The sequence below is a fragment of the Rhipicephalus microplus genome, chromosome 4, assembly GCF_043290135.1.
Source record: "Rhipicephalus microplus isolate Deutch F79 chromosome 4, USDA_Rmic, whole genome shotgun sequence".
NCBI classification, from domain to species: Eukaryota; Metazoa; Arthropoda; class Arachnida; order Ixodida; family Ixodidae; genus Rhipicephalus; species Rhipicephalus microplus.
This window is the reverse complement of record NC_134703.1, coordinates 103,621,489-103,647,687: the sequence shown is the minus strand read 5'-3', so window position 1 is coordinate 103,647,687 and position 26,199 is coordinate 103,621,489. Positions and strand designations below refer to the sequence as shown.

Genomic DNA, 26,199 nt, shown 5'->3' with positions numbered 1-26,199 from the left:
AATATAAACATTCAGTTCAGGGTTTCAACGTCCAGGAATCTCATGCATGCATTATGAGGGACGCAACAGCGAAAAAAAAATGCGGATTATGTTTGATCAGCTGGGTTTTCTTAGCAGGCACTCGAGGGTGGGTACACGAGCCTTTTCGCACTTTGTTGCTATGTCTTTTCTTCGGCTAGAGTCAAACTCAACCAGGTGCTCAGCCCCGCAACGCTGTAGATTCCAAGCCAAAGTGAGCGGCAGTACCAGCAGCTATTCCTTGAATTATTTGTCCTTACTGTTTTTGTTTTGCTGGCTAGCTAAACTTGCCATATCTCAACAATGTGCATTATTGCGTCACGACGCTTAACCTGATGAGACAACTACACTGCGTCACACATGACAACAATGCTGCCAACGGACAGCACAGTCAGTTTTCAAATCAGCTGTCCACATGGCTCTGCTGAAGCAAAACAAATAGGGAAACACTTTTTTAAATGTAAACCGAAAATAATATTTAAAACCATTGCACTGCTGCGAAAACGGAAGCTGGTGACGCCAGAGGCAGCATCGCTACACGTTCTGTGGCAGCAGCTTCACGTTGTTTTCGCACCGATTCGCGCTTCTGTGCGCGTCGCATCTCCTTCGATTGCCCTTGTTCTTCGTCGAGTGAATGACACACGTCCGTCTTAGTGTGAGTCCAAAGAGAAACTGCTGATGAACAGCGCTGGCGTGATCTCTGCGGCTCGAGACAAAAGAGCCCAAAGATTGGTGAAAAGTAGCGCCGCTGAGTATCACGACACTTCTGCAAGAAGCATCAGTGGGGACGAGAGGGAAAGGGGCATTCAGGAGAAGGAAGCGGGGGGCCGAGGGAACCTGTGGTGAGGGTGCGAGGAGCTCCGAAAGCTTCTGTTATTAGTGTCTCTTGAATACCAGCGCAATTCACCGGGACCCATCCAAAAAGGCTTATTCCATTTGTAGACAGTGGTAGGCGCCGTCGACCTACTGAGGCGCTTGTAGCTGCATCGCAGCGCGTAGGCTCCCCCCAGCCAAGAGCTCGCCGCTGCCTTCTGTGATTACGTGACAAGTGGCACAGCAGCTGCAAAGCAGCCTTGGCGAACAGTGCGTGGGGGGCGCCTGCGGGAGTCACTAATGTTGGGTCACCTAATCATATAAATAATAAGCGGTGCACTGTGACACTTGTTGTCCCACTCTGATTAAGAACAGCCTTGTTCAATTTATCTGATTGGATAAAAAGTCATTGGTTAGAAACTAGTTTGTTGTTTTTTTTTTTATTACTACAGGGCATCAGGAAATAGGGACGCAGAAATATAGTACCGGCAACTCCTCGGTTCTTGCAGGTCGAGCCGGAAACACACATAGTTCAATATTAAATGAGGAACAAAGTTTTCATACGTTTGTTGTTTTACTGCATGGTATATACAACATATCCTCCCTCTCTCCGTCTGATATGTTCGCTCTCATTTCTATTTGTGGGGCGTTGTATTTTGTTTGCTAAGCTGGAAGGAGCGATCGATGTAGCCTTGAAGACGCCAATATTACGTGCTGGTTGACTAGTTGGGGTGAATCTACGGCATTTGTTTAACACCTTGTCCTGTCTTCTCTCTTGTGTGGTCATTTTGCGCTAATACATCACCATTACGCAAACCTCCCCAGTTAATCATTGCAAAAAAAAGGTGAATTAGATCATTAGCACGATTAAATTTGATGGTACCTATAACAGACAAGCTAAATAATACAAGGGTTCTTATGCACGACGCCTAAATATTCATAATCACACAAAAACAAAGTATCAGCTCAGTGAACAGCACATACAAGAAGCAGTTAGATTATAACGTACCGACAGGGCATACCAACGTAACATCATCAACAATCGCGTACAACATTTACGCAGCTTCTCTGTCTAACCACATGTATTCTCATCTGTGCTCTGCTTGTGTTTCTTTTTGTTGCAATGCAGGGTAATGCTTCGCACGGTGACGTACAACCTGCACGGCCTCATCCCGGCGTCGTGCGTGTGTGCCAACCGTTATGACCGCGAAGCCATCGTGCGCTGCTTAGGCGACGAGGCGGGACTGAAGCCGTGCCTCACGCTCGGGCAGCTGCCCTCCACGCCCGACGAGCTGCTCAAGCTAGACCAGGTATGTGCAATCAACTCGAGGAGTGGTCAGTCCTGGTCACTTAGGTCACCAAATGTTGTCGAGTAGAACATAGCTGCTGGGTTTTTACCAGCAATAATCGCGATATCATTATGAGGCACGCCGCAGTGTCGAAGAACAATTTCGAACAACTGAAGTTCTTTGAAATGCATCTACAATGACGTACATAGGTGTTCTCTGACGTTTCAAACACATAGAAACATGGCTGCCAGTGCAGGCGGTAGAATCATGATTATAGATGCCGAACAAATAGGTTTGAAATATCTACAACTGTCATCTCTATACTGCAGGAAGCCCCTCCCCCCCCCCCCCCCAAAAAAAAAAAAAAACGCCGCTTCCTCACTTATGAAGAAGATAATAAATTTGTGCTGAATTCCCTTAGTCTCGGGTTCCTGCTTCCTATACCGCTGACATCACATGACTACAAACCGCAGAGCCGAACGCGCAGCTTTAAGGAACTATAAAAAAATCTCATTACAGGCGGCGAATCAAGCATCTAAGAATGACCAGAAGTTGAACTAGTTGGTATAGGACTAAATGTGATAGAGTGTGGCAAGTGAATATAACATAAAAGAACAAGAGTTCCACAACCCTTAACTACAATATGATTGCAAGAAAAGCTTTAGTGAATGACTAAAGAAATTTAGAGCATTCGGCATTCTTTACTGCACTGACATCACACAGAAGAGGACCTTCAGCATTTTGCCGCCATTGAAGTGCGAGCGGTATTGAATCCGCGACCTTCGGGATATGAAGCGAGCACGGTAACCACAGCACCTCCGAGGAGAACTACGTGGTTACATGGATAACAGAAGAACACAATCACACGTGATAACCGAAGCTTCTGTGAGTTCCAGATTTCGCTGGTGGAGAAGGAAGAGCAGGACATCGCGTAAAAACCCGCGCTGACGAGTGATCTAAATTGGAGTGTACAGCAACAGGCTTTTCGCGATGTCCCGTACACACGCGTGCTTGTACGCTCCGCTATTCAAAGAATCATGCTCGCTATATTAGGGGTTTATCTCAGATAAGCCGTTTGTGATAAGGCGATCTCATCCTTTGTAGTGGTCACTTGTCATTTCGAATCGTCATATCACACAAAATTCATGCATGACCGTCGTCGTCGCTTGTTGCGGTGCCTGTCAGGTGAGCAAAAGTCCGATTACCAGCATGGTGCAACAGGAGGCAGCATTGCGCAAGGGGAAAAAAGAAAAGAGAGAGAGAAAAAATAAAGAAAGAAGGGAAATAAAGAAAGAAAGAAAGAAAAAGACCGAAAAAAGAAAGAAAGAAAAAAAGAAAGAAAGGAAGAAAGAAAGAAAGAAAGAAAGAAAAAGAAAGAAAGAAAGAAAAAAAGAAAGAAAGAAAGAAAGAAAGAAAGAAAGAAAGAAAGAAAGAAAGAAAGAAAGAAAGAAAGAAAGAAAGAAAGAAAGAAAGAAAGAAAGAAAGAAAGAAAGAAAGAAAGAAAGAAAGAAGCTGGTCAGGTACGCTCACGCCTAACTTCAGGCTTGCCCACATTTTCCCGATATAGAAACGGCTTCTAATCTTTATTGCTTTCTCCTCTTGTACCATGCGTTCACACCGAACGTACTTCCGGCAGATCATTCAAAGATTATGCCATGCAGGGTAGCAAACTGGTTCCAGCCTGGCTAGCCTCTCTGCTTTTCTATTGCTTTTCACTCTTTCTGCTGATTCGCCTTGATACATTCACTCTAAAAAGTAAGGCGCATGAGATCTGTTTGAATGCGCTTGAGATTGAAATATATATCTCACTTCAGAAAGTAGCGATTACGCGACGATTCATGAGGACGGTAAGACAAATGAACAGGGATACAATGAATCCCCTAGACCTGTCTCGTACGCGTTCACTTAGATGTTTATGCATCCTAGATGAATTACAGTCGTTCTGGGGCCTATCCGACGCTCACCCATTATATATGCACGGCTTGCGGGCCATTAAAAACTCCCTCGCGTAATAGCCTTCAGTTTAAATGAACCAGTCATGCGAACTCAGACCGCCGTTCACATTCGCCGTGACGCGAGGATGCATGAAAGTGGGTCGCTCCGTTTTTCCTAGAGCCGGAGAAAGTTACACTTTGCGTGGCTGAAACGTGAGATGAACTTTTCATAGCGCAAACAGTCGAAATACGACGTAAAAGCCCGATTGGCAAAATGGTGGGAGCCCACTGCAAAAGGATAAATCTTATGTTCTTTTTGGTCAGACAAAACTTCTTAAGGTTTACGTAACTGTAGTGGAGCTGGGCCTAGTAAATAGCTCTCTCTATATGAACAATACGTGGCGATTGGCAATGGCATCCGCAAGTTCGTTGGGATGAAAGTCATCCGATGAGTTCTTTATCACTTCTTTTGATGAAATGATGAGCACGAGAAGTTGATGCCGCTGCAATGCCGCCAATGACTACTTCTAACATAAGAAAGAAATGATACTAAACAAATATGAGAAACAACTAAATAAATAAGTAAATAAATAAATAAATAATGAAAACCACAATGCTCATCATACAAAGAAATTAGATGCACAAGCACAGTCCAATCCAACCGACCATAACACACACATGTTTGAACACCGATTTCAGGTGAATTATAGGCTCACTTGAAGCCGTATGAACTAAGATACTCTGTATGGCTGGACATGCACGTATTTGTGCCCCTACGCCGAATGGTGTTGGTGGTGTAGCGTTACAGGCAGTTCAATATCTTTCAAAACAAGTTATTCAGACAGAACGTGCAAGAATGATGCAGCCATTAACAAAAATATCGAAAAGCGGTGCATCCTTGGCCAATAGCACCATTTCGCTGCATTTCACTAACTCAGATAGAACTCTGAGCAACTGGCAACACAAACGTACACGTGCTTGTGCAAGGCGAAAACGAGAATTCGCTGTCACTGGTTTGGTGACGTTACACTCCTCACACACACACACACACACACACACACACACACACACACACACACACACACACACACACACACACACACACACACACACACACACACACACACACACACACACACACACACACACACACACACACACACACACACACACACACACACACACACACACACACACACACACACACACACACACACACACACACACACACACACACACACACACACACACACACACACACACACACACACACACACACACACACACACACACACACACACACACACACACACACACACACACACACACACACACACACACACACACACACACACACACACACACACACACACACACACACACACACACACACACACACACACACACACACACACACACACACACACACACACACACACACACACACGCACACACGCACGCACGCACGCACGCACGCACGCACGCACGCACGCGCACACGCACACACACACACACACACACACACACACACACACACACACAACACACACACACATATTGTCTGCTTTTTTTTGCTTTCTTCCTCAAAAGCATTTAAAAATGACACATTTATTTACATTGTTAAATACCCTAGCTGCTTACTTACGCCAAGAGAGTCTCCGCAATCGACGAAAATATAGTATCGGGAGCAAAATTCCCACAACACGCTTGTTTGTCATACACAGAAAAAAGTGCGATAAACGAAAAACGTGCAGTCGGTCGAAGGACGTTGAAGAAATGGGTGCTTTCTTTTTCATACTTCTTTTTATTTTGTTTTGTGGAGGTCTGAGAAAGGCAGAATAAAAAATACCCCGGGATCAATACCTAGTTCTTTTCTATTTTATTTTGAGAGGGTCTGAGAAGAGATGGATAAAAAATACCTCGTGATCGATACGCCATCGCTCACTTCAGCACGCCCACTCTCGCCAACCACACTTGCCTACAAAAAAAAAGAAGAATTCTTGTACTTGTGCACCCTTCTGCGGATCATACTGATGCAGCGCACGGTATACGCTGATGCACAGTGTGATACACGCCGTATGGCGCGTACGCTGCATAACCCTCAGAGTGATTTCCCAATTCTCTGCATGGTCATGCCACAGCAGGGCCCATATATCCTAGCACAGCGTCGCACGACGCATGCGCAGAGACACACCGCTTTCAGTCGGGTCCAGCGCGGGCAATCCTTTTCGCGTTTCCTTGATGCATCGCCACCAAGTACACTTCCGGTGCTTTGGCCCGTATACGCCTCCCCAGGGTGTGCCGCGAACCCTCCGAGACCGATCAGCACGCGCCTTGAGGCGGCGAAAACTTCGTTTCTTCACTCACGTCGTCCCCACAATCTCCTCCTCCCACTCCTCCCACTCCTCCCACTTCCTGAGGCGCCAGCCTTCACGCAGGCTTTTCCGTCGGCTCTGATGAATCCTTCGAGAATCAGGCGCCGCTGTGTGCGCAACGCAGATGGCGACGTTGAGAAATGAAAGTAACCCAGTTTCACTCGCCCGCTGCCAGACTCCGATAGACGAATGTGGAAGGATCGGAGAACGGCAAAACTCTTTTTTTTCTCTGGTGCCGGAAATACCGTAACACCGCGATCCTGTACTCAGCAATGAACGCATTACTGTTTCGCCTTCGGTGCTAACTAAACCACACGACTAATAAGCGACGAGCCAGCAATAGATGCACCGGCCCAAGCTTGGTTATTATATAGGTAGAGGTTCCACGAGTAATACAGGCTCCACGAGTTAAAACCTGATAATTGGAGGCTATTGGCGATGCCACATTCATATTTCTGCGAATGCTTTGCTCGGAACGTCATAATATTGGCCTGCACACCAGCTTGCCACTTCGTAAGAAAGAAAGAGTGCATCAAATAAACAGAAGTAAATATACAGATGTAAACCTTTTGCTGCGTAGAACACCAAACACCCACACCGATGATTCGAGAATCATTTATGACAATTGTTTGGCGAGCTGAGTTTTTAATACTTTACAAGTGTAAAGAAAACTCAAAAGAACTACGTATAAATAAATATAGGCTGAAAGTATTGTTCCAAATAATGCACAATCAACTTAACATTGATAAGTTCAAATACTTACACGCTTCAGGCAAAAGAAATTGCCGAATAAACTATGATTGCGTCATAAAAACAAACTTAACAAATACTGAAACGTTTCGATATTCTCTTTTTCTAGATGCCATAGAAATGAGGAACAAACTGCCGAACAATATTGTTGTTTTAAAAGATGTTACTGACTTCGAAAATGCTGTAGAAGCGCACTTACGTGATTGGTCAATTCAATTTTTTCTCTCTGCGCCAATTCATATAAGCGACTTCATGTTCGTAGCAAACATTTTGAAAAATGACAGTGAATTCTGGATTGTTCTTGAATTGTTATTTTCAATGCTGAATTGTTAATTAAGAGCATACCAGTTTTGATTGTGAGTTGTCAAAATATCGAGAAACTTTATGAACATTGTACATTCTTTATGTATGTCCTCTCTGTTATGACTCTCTATGAGGGTTGACAGTATTACCAAATAAATAAATAAATAAATAAATAAATAAATAAATAATCACACAGCACCACGTGTACCACTACGGGCGTCCTATACCCACGCACGTTCGTGTGCATGTGTGTGCGTGAGTGCGTGTGTATATGCTTGCGAACGTGCATGTATGGGTGCGTGTGTGTATGTGTCTGTATGTGTGTTTGTGTTTGCGCGTCTATTTTTTTCGGGATTAGCAGCCCCCTTTGCTTTGTATTTTCACACAAGCGCACTTTTTGCATTCACAATTACCCGTTACAAACCAGCCCAAATGGCTGTTTCACTACATATTACGGAATCAAGAGAGGCTCAACAACTTAAAGCAGTCAAAATCAAACAGCTGCCCCTTATGGTCACATAATTCAAGTATTCGGAACGTTAACACTCAACATCACAATAAGCACCGTTTTTTCACTAGTGGGATTACGGTGCCAATTAACAAGCATGCTTTTTCTCTCGTGTTGTTCTTTTTTTCTTCAGGTGTTTGTGAAGTCGGAGCTAAAAGTGGGCGTCGTCTACGTCAAAGAGGGCCAAAACACCGAGGAACAAATCCTGAACAACCGAACCCACAGCGCCTTATTTGAGGAGTTTCTTTGTCTTCTGGGAGACCGCGTACGCCTTAAAGGTAAGCACGCTTGTGCGGGCATGCGCTTCTTGACTCTGCTTATTCTGCTCGTATCGCTAAGAAAGTGGGAAAATCAGTGCTGAGAAGGAGGGCCACTTATTCGTGCATAGCTGCCTTGATTCTAAACGCGTCGCTTAATTCATGTCACGAATGATTATATTGTCAGCCCTCGCGGATGTAATCAGACAAGAAGTTCGGCAGGCCGTCACACCCCTAGCCCCAATCGCACCGCCGATTCCCGAGGCCCCAGTCCTGACATACGCAGCGGCATTGCGATCCCCTGCGCCACCGGCTATGCGGTCAAGGTACCAGGCTATGCAGCCATTTCACGACACTGCTTCAAGCCCACCTCTCGGCTCAAGGTTTTCGAGCCCACCCGCCTATTCGCCGTCTATCTCAAGACAAAGTGGTAGCAAGGCAAGCATGTGGCGCACCTCGGATAACCGTCCGCTCTGCTATCACTGTGGCGAAGCGGGTCACGTATACCGGAACTGTCATTACCGGCAACTAGGTCTCCGCGGCTTCCACCCTGATGCTCGATGCCCGCGCTACGGTGAGCGCCCCCGCGAAATTGAAGCCTATCTCACGGGCCAACGTACTCCTTCGACTATTCGGCACCACCAGTCGAGATCACCATCGCCTCGCCGGTCTACGTCACCCAGTTTGCCCTCATCGTCTTCCGCTCCTTTCAGGAACCGGTCACCAAGTCCCCGCAGGGGAAACTAGGAACGGCGACTTCTGGGGGTGAAGTCGCGGCCCGGCGAACTGTAAAAGACCCTCCTTCGACGCAACGACCAGACGAGGGCGATTCCGGTTTTGCAGTGTTCTCCGACAGCAAAAAGATTGTTTCTGCCGAAATTGCCGTCTTCGTCGACAATCATGCTATTAACGCCCTCGTCGACACCGGTGCTGACTATTCCGTAATGAGCGCAACACTGGCATCTGAACTGAGGAAGGTTACCACGCCTTGGGAAGGACCTCAGTTGCGCACGGCAGGTGGCCATCTGGTGACGCCTACTGGTATGTGCACGGCACGCATTCGAATACGTACGTCAACATTTGCGGGCTCTTTCCTCGTATTGCGCGTGTGCTCCCGGCCAGTCATTCTAGGAATGGACTTCCTTCGTGAATACGGCGCCGTTATCGACCTCCGTGAATTACTTGTGTCGTTCGAGGATCCTTTTTGCGCTGCAACTGACACTACGCAATTCCGGAAAAGAGCGCTCCGTGTTACCGACGATTCTCTGACTCTCCCACCTCGAAGCAGCCTCTTTGTCAAAGTAGAATTGGGACAGGACCTGTCTGACGCGGTAATTGCAGAGGCCAATTTGTCTCTCCTTATTTCACAACAAATCTGTGTTGCCCGAGGAATCATTCAGCCTAGCAATAGGCATGCTCACCTGCTGGTCACAAACGTCAGCGACGAATATCGCCACCTAACGAGACACACTGCCATTGCATATTGTGAAGAACTTGCCGATGCCGATGGTCCATCTACGTTAGCTTCATTTTCATCGATTGGGCACCCTGACGAGGCCTTCGTGAGCACTCTCGACGTAAACGAGAGACTACCTTCGGCTCAACGAGAAAGCCTTTTGCGTATACTCGGCTCATTTCAAGACTGCTTTGCCACTACGTCAAAGGTTAAACAGACACCACTTGCTCAACATCGTATCATCACGGAACCTACTGAGAGACCCATCCGACAACATGCCTATAGGGTGTCGCAAAAAGAGCAAGATGCTATACGTGACCAAGTCCAGCAGATGCTTCAGGACGACGTCATTCAGCCATCGACCAGTCCCTGGGCTTCGCCAGTTGTGCTAGTAAAGAAGAAGGATGGTACGTTGCGTTTTTGCGTTGATTACCGTAAACTGAACAAGGTCACCAAAAAGGACGTTTATCCTCTACCCCGGATAGATGACTCGTTGGACCGTATACGCAACGCTAAATATTTTTCCTCCATGGATTTGCGTAGCGGCTACTGGCAAATCGCAGTGGACGAGCGCGACCGCGAAAAGACGGCGTTTATTACTCCCGACGGTCTGTACGAGTTTAAAGTGTTGCCTTTCGGTCTATGCTCAGCGCCAGCTACTTTTCAAAGAATGATGGATACGGTTCTCACGGGGTTCAAATGGCAATCATGTCTTGTTTACCTTGATGACGTCGTGGTCTTTGCAGACACGTTTGAACAACACGTCCAACGCCTTCGTGCAGTTCTTCAGGCAATTCGAACAGCGGGGTTGTCTCTCAAACCCGACAAATGTCATTTTGGATATGAAGAACTGAAGTTCCTTGGTCACGTTGTGAGCCATGCTGGCATCCGCCCAGATCCCGAAAAAACCCGCGCCGTTGCCACCTTTCCCGTGCCCACAAATAAGCGTGACCTACGCCAATTTCTGGGGCTCTGTGCGTATTACAGGCGCTTTGTCAAAAACTTCTCGAAGATTGCTGAACCCCTCAACAAGCTTACAAAAGACGGTGTCTCGTTTGTTTGGGGTCCCGATCAGTGCCATGCGTTCGACACCCTCCGAAACCTCCTCCAGGCTCCGCCTGTACTTGGTCATTTTGACGAAAGCGCTGACACGGAATTACACACTGACGCCAGCAACGTTGGACTAGGAGCGGTATTAGTTCAGTGGCAAAATGGCGTCGAGCGCGTGATCGCTTATGCGAGCAGAACGTTATCCCCAGCGGAGAAAAACTATTCTGCAACCGAAAAGGAATGCCTCGCTGTTGTCTGGGCCATAACAAAGTTCCGCCCATACTTGTATGGCCGCCCATTCAGGGTAGTTAGCGACCACCATTCGCTTTGTTGGCTCGCGAATCTCAAAGATCCCTCAGGTCGTCTAGCACGATGGAGCCTTCGGCTACAAGATTTCGATGTCACCATCGTCCACAAATCTGGGCGGAAACACACCGACGCCGACTGTCTCTCACGTGCACCGGTCGAAAATGCCAACACTGACCTTGAAGACGACGACACTTTTCTTTCTGCTGTATCAGCGACCAGCTTAGCTGAGCAACAGCGTCACGACTCGGAGCTCATCCCGCTCATTGACTACCTGGAAGGACGCAATTCTCACCTTCCTCGAAGCTTTGCGCGCTCACTATCTTCCTTTTGTTTCCGTGATAGAGTGCTTTATAAAAAGAACTTTCATTCTACACAAGCTATGTATCTGCTTGTTGTGCCAACTACGCTTCGTGGTGACATTTTACGTGCATGTCACGATGAGCCATCATTCGGACACCTCGGCTATACGCGCACGCTGCAACGGATTCAACGCTCCTACTACTGGCCACGTCTCGCGAAGACTGTGAAGCTCTACGTTCGCACATGTCGCGACTGTCAGCGACGTAAGATTCCACCTTTACGACCAGCGGGACTACTGCACCCAATTGGCCCACCAAAGGCGCCCTTTCATCAGATTGGCATGGACTTGCTGGGGTCATTCCCCACGTCTTCGTCTGGAAACCGGTGGATTGTCGTCGCTACAGACTACTTAACACGCTACTGTGAAACCAAGACACTTCCAAAAGCCACCGCAGCAGATGTCGCCCAATTTTTTGTTAACAGCATCGTCTTACGTCACGGTGCTCCAGCTGTCGTCATAACTGATCGTGGGACAGCTTTCACCGCAGAGATGCTGCAGGAAGTCTTGCGATTAAGTGGCACGGAACATCGTAAAACAACGGCTTACCACCCGCAAACAAAATGGGCTGACTGAACGACTCAATAAGACAATTGCAGACATGCTGTCAATGTATGTCGACATCGATCACAAGAACTGGGACACCATACTTCCCTACGTAACTTTTGCTTATAACACTGCTGTTCAAGAAAGTACCGGTTTCACACCTTTTCGCTTAGTCCACGGTCGCGACGTCACGACGATGCTCGACGCCATGCTCCTGCCCGACAACTTAGGAATATACCACACGGATGCCGCCAAATTCGCGCAGTGCGCAGAAGAGGCCCGTCAACTTGCTCGTCACCGTATTCAACGTCACCAAACCGCAGACGCGCGCCGCTACAATCTTCGCCACCGTGAAGTTATTTTTAAGCCAGGTGATGAAGTCTGGGTGTGGACCCCTATCCGGCAGCGTGGACGTTCCGAAAAGCTTCTTCGCCGCTACTTCGGCCCTTACAAGGTTGTGCGACGTCTCAGCGACGTCACTTACGAGGTTCTACCACAAGGCAATTCGAGACGTTCCCGTTTCACCCCGCAAAACTGAAGTCATTCACGTTTCACGTCTCAAGCCATACTTTTCGCGCTGTGAATCGCCAGTGAGTGACTGACTTTATTAGTAACTTCGCGTCTTTCTTTTTGTTTCGTCTTTTCCTTACATTTTTTCTATTTTTCTTATTTCTCTAACTTTTGTCCCCACAACCAACTACGTTATTCCGCCTTACGCCATTCATTTTACTCGCATGCTAATTTTCATCTAATTTTCTTTTCTTTTTTTTTGCCTTCATGTACAGCATCGAGACGATGCTTCTTGGGAGAGGGGGTAATGCCACCATTGATGAACGAGCCACTGTGGCTCATACGCGTTTTTGGGCGCGAAGAAGAAGAGAACATCTTCGTTGCTCTGGTTCAAGTGAACTCCTGGCTGCAGGTCTTGTTTTGTTCGTGACAATATGATGTAGTCCAAAAGCTAATAAAACACCGATAAGCTGATTCAGGGTCCCTTCAAGGAATATTAGTCACGACAGCGCCTATCGAATTTACAGAGGTTTTTTGTACGATTTCGGCTTGTATTGTTATTTCACCGCAGGCTATGTTAAGTCCCCGAGATCATCTACAGAAAATGAAAAAGTTTCAGACGTGTTTCAGCACACGTATTCGGATGTCTTGTCGAACGCACACTCGAGGTATTATAGACTGGTTAATGAATGTGAACGAACTCATGCCTGACCCCACATAAGAAAAGTTATAGAAAATTGGGAAAATGCGCATGATTCTTAATGCAACTACATCGCACGGACAGACAGACAGACAGACAGACAGACAGACAGACAGACAGACAGACAGACAGACAGATAGACAGATAGATAGATAGATAGATAGATAGATAGATAGATAGATAGATAGATAGATAGATAGATAGATAGATAGATAGATAGATAGATAGATAGATAGATAGATAGATAGATAGATAGATAGATAGATAGATAGATAGATAGATAGATAGATAGATAGATAGATAGATAGATAGATAGTATAACGATTTTGAGCACACGGCACTCTACTATGGGAGAGCATAAAGCCGTGCCGTGGGCCTCAAACTTGAAGCCGCGTGGACAAAGTTGCGCCGTGAACGAGTTCACGGCGCTTTACAAGTGCACGAAATTGAGGGGTGCCGTAGAAGGAAAGTAAATCGGGAGTCAATACGGGACGTGCCCTCAGTACGATTCCCGCAAAAACAAAAACAAACAAACATTGAATGTTTGAAACAAACGCTGTGGGCACAGTATAACGAAGACTGAAGACGTAATTAAAACTCCTGGCAGGCTTGCTACCATAAAAAGAAGCGGATTTTTCTGATCACCGATGCGACAACACACGTGTTTGTTTTTAATTTTTTTGTTACCAATGCCCCTACGAGCTAGGTCTGCGACATGCGTCGGTGTAATATTGCCACGTTCCTTCGTTATCGCCCCGTTACACTATTTTCAGCGCTAACCACGTCTACGGTGTTACAGAAGCTTCGAGGCAGTAGCAGATCGTTTTTATAAGATTACGCCCACTTCATGAACCTTTAAGATTATTCTGTAACCTGCGTCGTTGCTAGTGATAACGCTAGAATGTTCGATGGTAAGTGTGTAAATCCCGGCACGCTTCGCCGCTTGTCAGTTGACCGACGGCTGACGCCCGGTTCGCCACTATCGGCACCAGCTTCTTGCTGTTCATCTTTCTCCTACTTACTCCTCCCCTTTTCTATCTCTTTCCTTTCTATTATTCCCCCTTTTCTCACTCCAAGTGTAGGGTAGCCAACCAAGCCAAGCTGGGTTAACCTCCCTGGCTTTCTTCTCTATTTGTCTCTCTTTCTATCTCCTTTTACGTGGCCACAAGTTCGACCCGATTAAACAGTTTATTATTCAACCTACAGTCTGCTTCCTTCGTTGACGTCATGACCCCGTGAAAATATATCGGTTCAAGTGGCTTCGTCTTCCAAAGAAGTCAAGGCTTACCCTCCCGAGAGGAAACTCAATGACTGTGAAGTTAATGAAATAACTGATGAGCCTAAAACTTCGAAGACAGTCAGTCAAGAACTTTAATATATGGTCCTGAGGAGTTTAAGCCACCAGGGTGCCCACGTGGGACATCCTAGCAGCCGCTACCGTAGGCGACGCCCGAGTCGGGGCGGGAACGTGGTGGCGTTCCGCCAGTTCTTGGGCCCTCTGGACTGCCTTAAGTTGGTTTCGGAGATTGGGGCTCCTGAGTGCCTCCTCCCAGTCGGAAAATCACTTTGATTTAATTTACGTTCCGCTTTTGAATCGATGTCTCGCGTTTTTACCCCTTTATCTGGTCGACATATGAACTTTTGGCAATGCTTTAACACGCATTTGATGATATGACAAAGCATGCTGCGTGCACAATGCGCGTTCATTGTCATTTTAGAGTCTTAGCAGGGTATACATTTCTCGGCCGAAACTAACAATAACAATCAGATCTTGAACAGGGGCAATCACGTGTGAGCCTGCCGAGATATTTCAGTGGCTTTATAATAGCCTGGTATGCGTTTGCTTGCACAATCAAAAGCACCAGAAAAAAAATGACCGCTAAGAATGAGTTCATACGTATAACGAGGGCGGGAGCTGGTATATTGTGCAAGTCCAAAACTTACGTTCTTTGAAAAAATACTTAAAGCCGCGCTTGTTACTTAGTGTAGATTAAAAACTGTCTTCTTGATAAACTTAAGCAACGTGTACCCATGGCTTCAAGGGATATTGATTAAATTAAGCGCGGGTTTAGTACTAAATTGTAAGCAGGAATGTTTGACTAGCGAAATTATTTATTCAGTTGAAATGCGAATGTCCGAAAAAGAAATAAATAAAAAAGCCTCATGTACCGAATTGCGGATTGCCTAATTTTACTTCCTGTTTATTATTTAAGTAAAGTTTGCATGCCATCAGTTCTATTTCAACGCGATGAACTGTTTGAAAATGTGAAGGGCAACAGTTTATGTAACAACTATTATATATTCATTCAGACACTTTCGAACGAGAAACACAGGAATATGTTTAGTCATAGTCCTTGAATTAAGTAAGGGCATTTAAGGACAATAATGCTAATAGACCAAAGTGCCATTTCAAGAAGTTGAGAGCAAAATCTGCATCGCTCTACCAATGTAGCAGACAACAAAGCGCGCCCGGAGTTAACCTCTCCTCTGCCACCACCTTAGTGCAAAAGACCCACGCTGCTTGCGTTCAGAAGAGTGCTCCCGAATACAGCTGCCGTATACCACACTAAAAAAAAAAACGAGGAGTCGTTTGACAAACGTTAACTACGCAACTCGCAGAAGAAAAAACAGGGGTTACGACTGGTGTGCAACACGCGGCTAACACAGCCGCGCAAATCCACTGTCTCCTCGAGCAGCATTCGAATCAATAAAGAGTGAAGGCGAAAGGTAGCAGTGTCTTTCAAGAAAGCATCAGAGAATAGGGCTTTGGTTACTCGACCCCCACAGCCGGTCGCATGCACCCTGGCATGCGATTTGTTACCCAGATTTAACACTAGAAATGAGAGGTAGGGCTTCCAGCAACGCTTATCGTGTTTTCTTTGCGCATCTGTTTCTTTCTCAGGATCCTACGCTACCCTACATGACTTGTTCACTTGGTTTATTCGTAAACGAAGAGTGCTACTGCATTTCTCGCAACCGACACACCCCAAAAACGAGCGAGCTTTCACCGGGCTTTGCTCGAGCCGTGAAAAACGGCCCCCACACCGGCGCACAAGACAACGAACTGCACACAGTAGTGGTGTGCCAGACAACAAAACGTGCAGAAAACTAAGAAGAAAATGAGCGGCGACCGGAACAAAGGTGCCAGCCATGCACTCTCTGATGATGGTTCGGTGGCGTTTCTCGCGTACACAGACAGCGGTGAAAAGGCGGGACCGGCGTGCAGCGGCGCGCCATTTGGCAGCCAGCATCAGTTCTTCTCTCCTTTGAAATGACAGGATACGAAGAGCTGTGGCTCGACATCACGTATGTGATGTCGAGCCACAGCTCAGTCTGGGGTGCCTGCCCCAGATTCTTTTATCATCCTTGTTTTATCGACCATTCTGTAGACCCCTCAGCCAGTAGGCACCATTGTCACCGTCATCTCAACTTCGAATACCGCAGTTGTTGAGTTGTTATTTTTGTTTTATGGTTTCGGCAACACAGAAAGGTTATTTTCCTTCCGTGCTCTCTGTTTGCTTGAGGTACTCGCGTCATGACAGGAATGCGCCATTGAGTGAAGTTCTTGCTGAGAAGCCGCGGTGTTAGTTGTGCAAGACCGACCTATACGAAAGGTGTGGTCTTGAGGAGCAGGTACGTAATTAAGGCATTTTCAGAGGGCAGGTAATTAGGGTCATTGTTACTGGTTTGTTGATTCGCGAAAACACCACGCTGGCGAGAAAAAAGTTGAGGTATCGTGCGCTGAGAAGAACAATACCACGTGGTGCCTCTCTTAATTGCGCAGTGCTTCGACTTTTAGGCGTGCAGCTCCTTAAAGTGGCACCCGTTCGTCCCTTGTAGTAGTGCGTAACATGTCTTACGCTCTGACCTGCAAGGTGGTGCCAGTGGGAGATTTCTCCTGTGCATTGATAAACAATGAAAACTCGTAGCATGTGCGTAAACTAAGAGCCGAATTCTCCTGTCTCTCGTTCCCCATTAGCGACAATTGGCATGTACATTGAGCACTATCTGACAAGAAAGGGTTGCTACGTTAGACTCGCTGGGTGTAACCTTTTTGGTTTTAGAAAGGTCTAGCGAGCGTTGGGCCGCAGTGCCATGAATACAGTGAACTAGTATATACCATGAACTCGAGGTGGTTAAAGGTGGGAAGTAGACACGAAGCGCAAGCTGTAAGAAAGCAAAAAACGAATTCTCCTGTCTCTCATTCCCCATTAGCAGCCATCGGCATGTACATTGAGCACCATCTGACAAGAAAGGGTCGCTACGTTATAGTCGCTGGGCGTAACCTCCTTGGATTTAGAAATGTTTAGCAAGCGTTGCACCGCAGTGCCATGAATACAGTCAACTAGTATATACCATCAACTCGAGGTGGTTAAAGGTGGAAAGTAGACACGAAGTGCAAGCCGTAGGAAAGTGTGCTGTGCCACTTCTCGTTTAGTCCTTGGAACGTCCGCTGGATGGCGGTGCTTTTATATGCGGAATATATGATGAAAATATGCGAGATGGTGGTACTTGGAGTGTTGACTAGATGGACGAACGGACACACACACAGATGCATGGACGGATGCACAAATGGCTGCACGAGCGGATGCCCGCATGGACGGACGCAGAGGTGGATTCATGGACGAACGCAGGGATGGACTCACGGACGGATGTGCGGACGCACAAACAGACGGGTGCACGGACGGGTGGATGGATGCATGGACAGTCACACAGACGCACGCATGGACGGACGGAAGCAAGAAGGAATGAACGGACGGATTTTTCGCCCCACTCTCCGTCATTCACCCCCTCAATATGCTGCCATTTTTTCTCTGCAGACGAAAAATATCTCAACTACCGAATCAAGTATATTGTTGTGCTGTACTAGAGGTTGGTTAATGAACAAGTAAGATTCAGAAGCTCCACAGAAAAAAGTAACAGTCTCGCCACAAGGACGAATCAGTGAATGTGATAGCAATAGATACAAATGTCACGCGATGAACTGCAAGCATATGGAAACGTGTGGCGCTGCTAAAACACAAATGAGCCACGAAAAGTACACATGCAGGATGCGTGCAAACACACACTGGGCGAGCGCGACTACAATTCTCGCAGGCGCCGCCGCGGTAGTCTGGTGGCTATGCTACTCGGCTGCTGACCCGCAGGTCACGGTATTGAATCCAGGCTGCGGCAGCTGCATTTTCGATGGAGGGAAAATGCTGTAGACCTGTGTGCTTAGATTTAGGTACACGTTAAACAACCCCACATGGTCAAAATTTCCGGAGCCCTCCACTACGGCGTCTCTCATTCACATATGGTGGTTTTGGGACGTTAAACTCCACATATCAACCAATCAATCTACAATTCTCACGGAATTTTTTGGCCGAGTCAAGCACATGCTAGTGTTCCGCGACAAACACGACAAAGGCTAGGACATTGCTTCAATGGTCGGTTTCTTACACACACCACGCTCTTGAATAAGCGAAATGCTGCAGCAGGCTAAAAAGCCCAGCAATAGCTGTAGGTTCTAATCTAGTTTTTCGCGCCTCATTATTCGCCGTGGCTAACCAATAAATTACCCGCCTTAACGCCACGATTCTCCAGTCGAATGCAAAAGCCCTGGAGTCTTGTGTATGACTGTAATTGTGCAGTGCTCTTTTTATCTCCCCAAAGCCCCGAAGAGAATGGTGCGAAAATGCGAATGTTTTTCTTGCACCGAGAGTATACGGCTTAGTAATTCCAATTCACCTTCACCTTCTCTACCATCGCCTTGAGAGGCCCCAGCCAGCGAACGATAGAGAATGAGGCGCGTGCTGCACTCCATCGTACGGGATAGTGAAGCGCGAGAAGGAGTATGAAAGGCGAGAGAAGGAGTGACGAAGCACTGCACCTGTCATTGTACCTGATGGCCATAATTTTAGCGTCTTTTCAACACAAACGCTACACAAACGCTGGCAGCACAAACGCTAGAAACGCGTTTCAAACACACTGCACTGAGGCGGTGGCAAGTCACGTTCAAGTCAAAGAGGGGGGGGGGGCATTCCGGTTGCTAGGGGCGAGGATAAGCGCACGCGCCCGCAGCTGTTGCTGACAGCTAGGGCGGTGGACAGATCCCGACGGACGCCTGATATAGCCCTACTAAGAAATGCACGCGCATTTAAAACAAAATGGCAGGCCCCAAAACCATTACCAGACTGGATTGTAGCATAGGGTGTAAACGCAAAAGAATAAATAAGAAGTACAGGTGGAACGAAAACACTAGCGTATATATCTTAAAAAACAACTAGCAGACAATACAGCCAACAACTGCTAAGAAGACGTTATTTGTACTGTTTTTGGATTCCTGTAATGATTGCGATATATAGATGCGAATAAAGTAATATGGAAAACTGCGACATCCAGATTACGCGCCCAATGCTCTCACCAACTGACTTGACGCCACCGGGATTTGATGAGCTAAAAGGCCTTGTAAGTGGACAAGTGTAGTCCAACGACGTAGTGATGCAGCGATGGCATAGTGGTTAAAGCATCAACCTCGCATGCAAGAGGTCCATGCCTCGAACCTCGGTGCCCCGCAATTCTCCAGTGGATTAAAAAACGTTATCCGCGTGTTGATGGAATTGCATTAAGAGGCCTAGTGTGCGGCGTCACCGCTGACCACCATCGCCAACCCACTTTCTCAACAGAGAAAGATTGGCCACCTTGGTACGTTGTCTGGCCACTCCCCCCCCCCCCCCATGGATACGTCAGTGGCTGCGAAACAACTGACCATGGCAGTGGTCTGACCTGCGACGCAGCAGAGGGTGTTAACAATGTGTAGGTCCGGATAGGCATTCATTGAAACCTGAATATGACAACGTTTGGCGCTAGAACCTTATCTATGGAAGCAAGTCTCGCGGTGCTTTTTTAGGAAGTAGCGGGTGTTAATAGAAATGTAAAGGTAGGAGTACAAATGAGGTTTATGCAGTGCTATAGAATGGGCACGTTCATGCTATTATGGCTCAGCTGACAAAAGACAACTGGGGGTGAGGGCTCCTTATCTGCGGAAATATAGCCGGTAACATAAAGGAATACTCTAACAATATTGAAACGGTGGCAGGTACTGCAACTGAACTAAATAAGAGATACAAGATAAAGACAGTACAGACCTCGATCGATCGATCGATATGTGGGGTTTAACGTCCCAAAACCACGATATGATTATGAGAGACGCCGTAGTGGAGGGCTGCGGAAATTTCGACCACCTGGGGTTCTTTAACGTGCACTCAAATCTGAGCACACGGGCCTACAACATTTCCGCCTCCATCGGAAATGCAGCCGCCGCAGCCGGGATTCGATCCCGCGACCTGCGGGTCAGCAGCCGAGTACCTTATCCACTAGACCACCGCGGCGGGGCAACAGTACAGACCTACGCATCTACATCCAGCCATGATGACATACTAGTTAAGCTTCCAAGGAGCATTGGAATCGGCTATGAGTAAGATAAAAACACAGCATATTATACTGTTGGGCGACCTCAATGCCAAGATAGAGAACAAGCAGTCTGGAGACCACTCAGTAGTGGATTAGGGCATTGGTACTAGAAATGCCACAGGATTGTTAATACTAGAATTAGCAGAACATAATCATTAAGGTCCTTGAATACCTTCTACCGAAAACGAGTGAACCATAATAGAGCATGAAGGAGCGCTAATACGAAAGTAAGAATGAAATATACTTTATACTGAGTGCACATCCAGGCATCATGGCGGATGTTGAAGTGCTTGGCAAGGTACGAAGCAATGGCCATAGAATTATAAGGTCTCGAATTCACCTAGACTTCAAGAAGGAATAAACTGATACGCAAGGAGCAAATCAACGAGCTAGTGCTGAGATGGAAAGTACACGAACATATACTCGGCTCTTATCGAAGAAGCCGGCCTTAGCATGGACGCAATAAATGATAATCTGATGAGTATGATTACGGTGTGTTCAGTGGAAGTTCGAGGTACGGTAGTTAGACAGGACACTAGCAAGCTGTCCCAGGAGAAGAACCTGACTAAGAAATGTCAAAGCATGAAAGTCGCAAAAACAACACACAAAATAAAACTGGCAGAGCTTTCGAAGTTTATTATTAAGGGTAATGTATCCGACGCAAGAAGGTAAACCATGGAGTGAATCGATAATGCTGAAAAGAACAGATGAAGCGTAAGAACGGTGACGAGAAAGCTTGGGATAGACAAAAACCATATGTATGCACTAAGGGACAAGGAAGGCAAAGTAACTACCAATATGGATTGGATAGTTAAAATAGCTGAGGAGTTTTACAGAGATCTGTACAGTAGCCGGGACAACGACGACCACAGTATGAGAACTAGCAGTCACCTAGATGACATCCCACCAGTAACGACAGAAGAAGTCAGGAGAGCATTGTAGGTTATGCAGAAAGGCGAAGCTGCTGGTGAGGATCAGGTAACATCAGATCTGCTGAAAAACAAGGACAGATTGTGTTAAAAAAACTGGACACCCTACGATGTGGCTCCTGACGTGTAGTGTAATCTTGGAAGAATACTAACATCACCTTAATCCATAAGAAAGGGAACTACAAGGACATAAAGAAGTACCGGCTGATCACCTTGCTCTCCATCGTATACAAGCTATTTACAAAGGTAAATTGGCAACAGAATTAAGACATAAGAATTAGATCAACCAAGAGATGAAGCAGAGTTTTGTACAGACTTCTCAACAATAGACCACATTCTTCCTGTCAATCTGGTAATAGAGGAATTCTCACAATACACCCAAGTACTATACATGGCCTTCATATATTACGAGAAGGAATTTGATTCAGTAGAGATATCAGCAGTCATGGAGACACTGTGGAAGCGGGGCATCCATGAAGCATATATAAACATCCTGGAAGAAAAAATCCACAGCGGCTGAACTATTACACAGTGCTCCATAAGGAAAGCGACAAAATACTAATAAAAACGATGTGGGAAAAAGGAATAAACTCTCCCGAACGCTATTTACCGCGTGCTTACGGGAGGTTTTCAGAGGCCTAGAATGGGAAGAGTTAGAGATACGAGTTACCGGAAAGTACCTTAGTAACCTGCGCTTAACCAATCATATTGAAATGCTAAGTAACTGAAGGGACGGATTGCAATTTGTGATTACTGCATCAAACAAAGAGAGCAGAAAGGTAGGACCTAAAATTTATCTGCAGAAAAGTAATCTACAAAAACATCGGGAGAGATCAGCGCTTTGAGATAGGTAGCAGCTAACTTGAATTTGTAAGATAGTACGTCTACTTAAGACAGGTAGTAACCGCGGAGCGGAATGACAAGATTGAAATAGCTAGAAGAATGAGATCGAGAACATTCGGCAAGCATTCTCAAACCTCAAGTGGTAGATTGCCACTTTCCTTCAAAAGGAAGGTATATAAGAGCTGCATCTGACTGGTACATACGTATGGAGCAGAAAGCTGGAGGATTACAGAAAATTCAACTTAAGTCGAGGACGACGCAGCGAACAATGGAAAAGAAAATGATAGATGTAACCCTAAGGGACAACAAGAGAGGAAAGTGTGCCAGGGAACAAACGGGTATTAGGACATCATAGTCGACATCAAGAAGAATAAATGCATATGGGCAGGGCACGCAGAGAGAAGGCAAGATAACCGCTGTTCATTAGCGATCACAGACTGGATTTCAAGAGAAGGCAAGCGGGTTAGGTTGATCCAGAAAGTTAGGTGGGCAGATGAGATTATGAAGTTTGCGGGTATAAATTGGCACCAGCAATCATAGGACCAGGTTGGCTGGCGGAACAAGAGGCCTCTGTCCTGAAATGGGCATAGTGATGATGATGATGATGATGATGATGATGATGATGATGATGATGATAATGATGATGGAGACAAGTGAAGGTCGTTCCTCAATTGGTAAAAGCATCGGGCATGCAACCCAAACATTACAAGTTCAATTCTTGCCGGTGGCGCGTTGGGCTTTCGTCCACTTTGCTTTCTTCATATGTATGTCACACTTACCACAATTCAAAAAAAGAATACAGAGGACGACCACTATATCATACACGAAATAATTACCCGCTTATTTTCATTACGCTTGCCTCAAGGAAATCAACGTGACCTCCAAACTATTTCCCTTTGCGCAAGCTGAGCAGAGACTTTTATTAGTGCCACTGCTGTGGTCGTTTTTATTGAATATTGAAGAACCTTACGTGAGTCTTCTGCCGCTGACATACCTTAGCTTGCACCTGGAAGTAGGCGTGAAGTAGCGAGATTGCCCCTTAATAAAACGACAGTCCATGTTTCCAATGAAGGCGATTCCCAACAGCGTTGCCCAATAAGATCGAACTTTTCGTAAACAAGTCCTGCTCAACGTTCGTTAGCCTTGGTGCGTGGCTGTCAACAAGCGTGGAGTCGTTGTCGCGCAGCGTTCGCAACAATGTGGATGTCAGGCAGTTAACGCAGTCCCGAACAATTGTTCGTTAACGCTGTCCAATCGTCGAAGTGGTCCCGAGGGGGTGCTATTCAAGCTTCTAAATGCAGTATTTTAATTTAATGAGGCTAAGCTGTCCAGAGCTGCCACCACCGCTAAACTTTCACCCACTGCAAGGCATTATTCGTAATTGGTTGAGCCTTGAGCTACCAAATAAACATGCACTCTCAGCGTCCGTCTCATTTCCGACTCACGAGAACACAACAGAACACTTACAGGTTAACTCCCCTGAAGGCCGCCGGGTATTTGCTGCCGGGTATTTAAGTGAGAAGGCTATATTGTATAGGGTGCATAGGGTTGCACACTTTTTTTTTAGTGCGAGACACATCAGGAGGCCACACTGCCGTACGCTGCTGTGTGTTATCGTCATTGCTTTTCGTAACGCAGGCAAATCCACATATACTATAGCAGCTTGTTGCAGCATATTGATCGAGCACTCTCGAAAGAGGTATGTCTTCTTGATATCGTTTTTGAGTGCTTTGATGATATCATAAAGTCTGGACATGAGTACTATAGTTAGAAAAACACGACAATATAAACACACGCCACAAAATTTGAAATAAGACGCCCGCGAGAAACAGAAATAAATAAATAGCAAATATAGGATGAGGTAGGTAGGTAGTAAACTTTATTGAAAATCCAAAGAGGAATCTACAGCACGAGAACGCGCAGCGAAGGATAATGCTAGCACGCCTGAGTGATGAGATAAAAAGCCTCATGGAGAGAAAATGCTCAGTAAGTCAGGAAACTTACGCTCCACATGCGAGCACAAAAGAAATAACTGAAATCCCGAATAACAAGAAGGACGAAGGGGATGATTCCCCTCCTCCCGAACGCGAGGCTCAAGTGAAAAGTGCTAAACAAGATGACGCGAAGGTAGATAAAACATTAGCTGATATACAAAAGACCCTAGAGTAGATACAAAAATCAAATGAAAAACGGGACGAAAAGATGAACCTAGTGGTTAAGGCAATAACAACGATTATGAATAGATTAGACGTTCTAGAAACAAACAGTTACCAGGCAATGGACTCTCCTCCGGCGCATCAGAAGCGCCACAATTCATATCAAATTCTCAATCACAGAAATATTTAAGATCAGCTTTTCTCCAACCTCCCACTTCCATTCCATGGACACCCGCAATGACGTGGGCTAAGAAAGATTTCCGAATGTTGCAATAAAACTGTAGAAGTTACTAAAGAAATTCAGTTTTGCAGCAGTACTTGAAAGGCAAAGATAAACTGGACGTCATAATTTTGCAGGAAACGCACGGTATTGAAAAACTAGCAGAATACAGATCTTTTGGCTATGCCGAAGGCGAGACCAGGGCATTAACCACGCTGGTGAAAAGAAATGATCGAGTGCGTGCAACACAACACGGGGATAGCACACATAGACAATATTTTATTCGAACTTCTCCCGCAAAAGAAGACAGGGCGTAGCTAATTTATTCTGAACATTTATAGCAACCCTTCGCGACGTGAGAATACGCTTAAGAACCTATTCCAACAAAACTTAGGCTGGCTGGAAAAAATCTCGTAGTTATAGCAGAAGATTTATGTGCACCACACATTGTCTGGGGATATCTGTATACAAGACCAAAAGGAAGGGCCCTATGGGATGACTCGCAAGAGTTGAGCCTTACACTCGTCACAGATCTCGGTACTTCAACCAGAATTGGCACGGCGCTTAACAGGGACACAACCCCAGACCTAACCTTCACAAAAATAATGAAATCGCAGTGTGACACAACACAATACAATTTTTGGGCAGCGACCACCATGTATCAGAATTACACTTCTCATATGGCCCAAGTATAACCAAAGAAAGAGAAATTAAACTAATAGACTTGAAATTGCTTCGTAGAACATGAGAGGCAAAAGAACAACAACTAATCACAGACATAGAACAATGGACTAAGCAGCTCAGGGAAGACGTCAAAGCTGCTACTAAAAGCGTGCCACCTGAGCCAAACTTAACGAAATGAGACCGAAAACTTCTCCACATGTTGGAAGCTAAGCAGTCACTTCAACATAGACTTAATGGCCAAAAGCATAACAGAAAGTTGAGGAAGCGCATAGCGCTTCTTAACAAAGAAATAGAACAATATGCTAATCCGTTCTGTAAACAACAATGGGACGAGATTTGTAATGCTGGGCACGGGCAATTAGGCACCGGAACAACCTGGCACTGGCTCACGTTCCTACTTGATCAGGAAAACAAAAAGTAAAACAACAGAAAAATGTTATTACTACGTTAATACACGGCTATGATGGCACAGAAGAGGAATTTTTCAAAGTATTAGAGAAGAAATACATCCCACATACAGCCCCTTGTAACCACTCTACAGCTACAACGGCATTGAAAACTCAAAAATTGATGAGGAACTTACGTGCGGGCCTACAAAATTTGAACACCAAATCAGCCCCAGGACCTGATGGTATAAGTAACAAAGCGCTTAGAAACCTCTATGATCAATCAATTCCAAATCAACAGAATACATGGAAGAGTGATAGATAAAATGAGAAGTTCCAGCTGAGTGGAA

The 26,199-nt window shown here is 46.0% G+C and overlaps 1 protein-coding gene across 1 annotated transcript in view; it reads left to right on the top strand.

The window, feature by feature from the left end:
* The window catches only part of rsh (Rap GTPase activating protein radish), a 192,203-nt gene that overhangs the window by 108,561 nt on the left and 57,443 nt on the right, over positions 1–26,199 (top strand). Inside the window, exons 5-6 of the mRNA XM_075893404.1 lie at positions 1,961–2,141; positions 8,124–8,268. Of these exons, the coding sequence (XP_075749519.1) occupies positions 1,961–2,141; positions 8,124–8,268 (326 nt within the window). The remainder of the gene's footprint in view (positions 1–1,960; positions 2,142–8,123; positions 8,269–26,199) is intronic.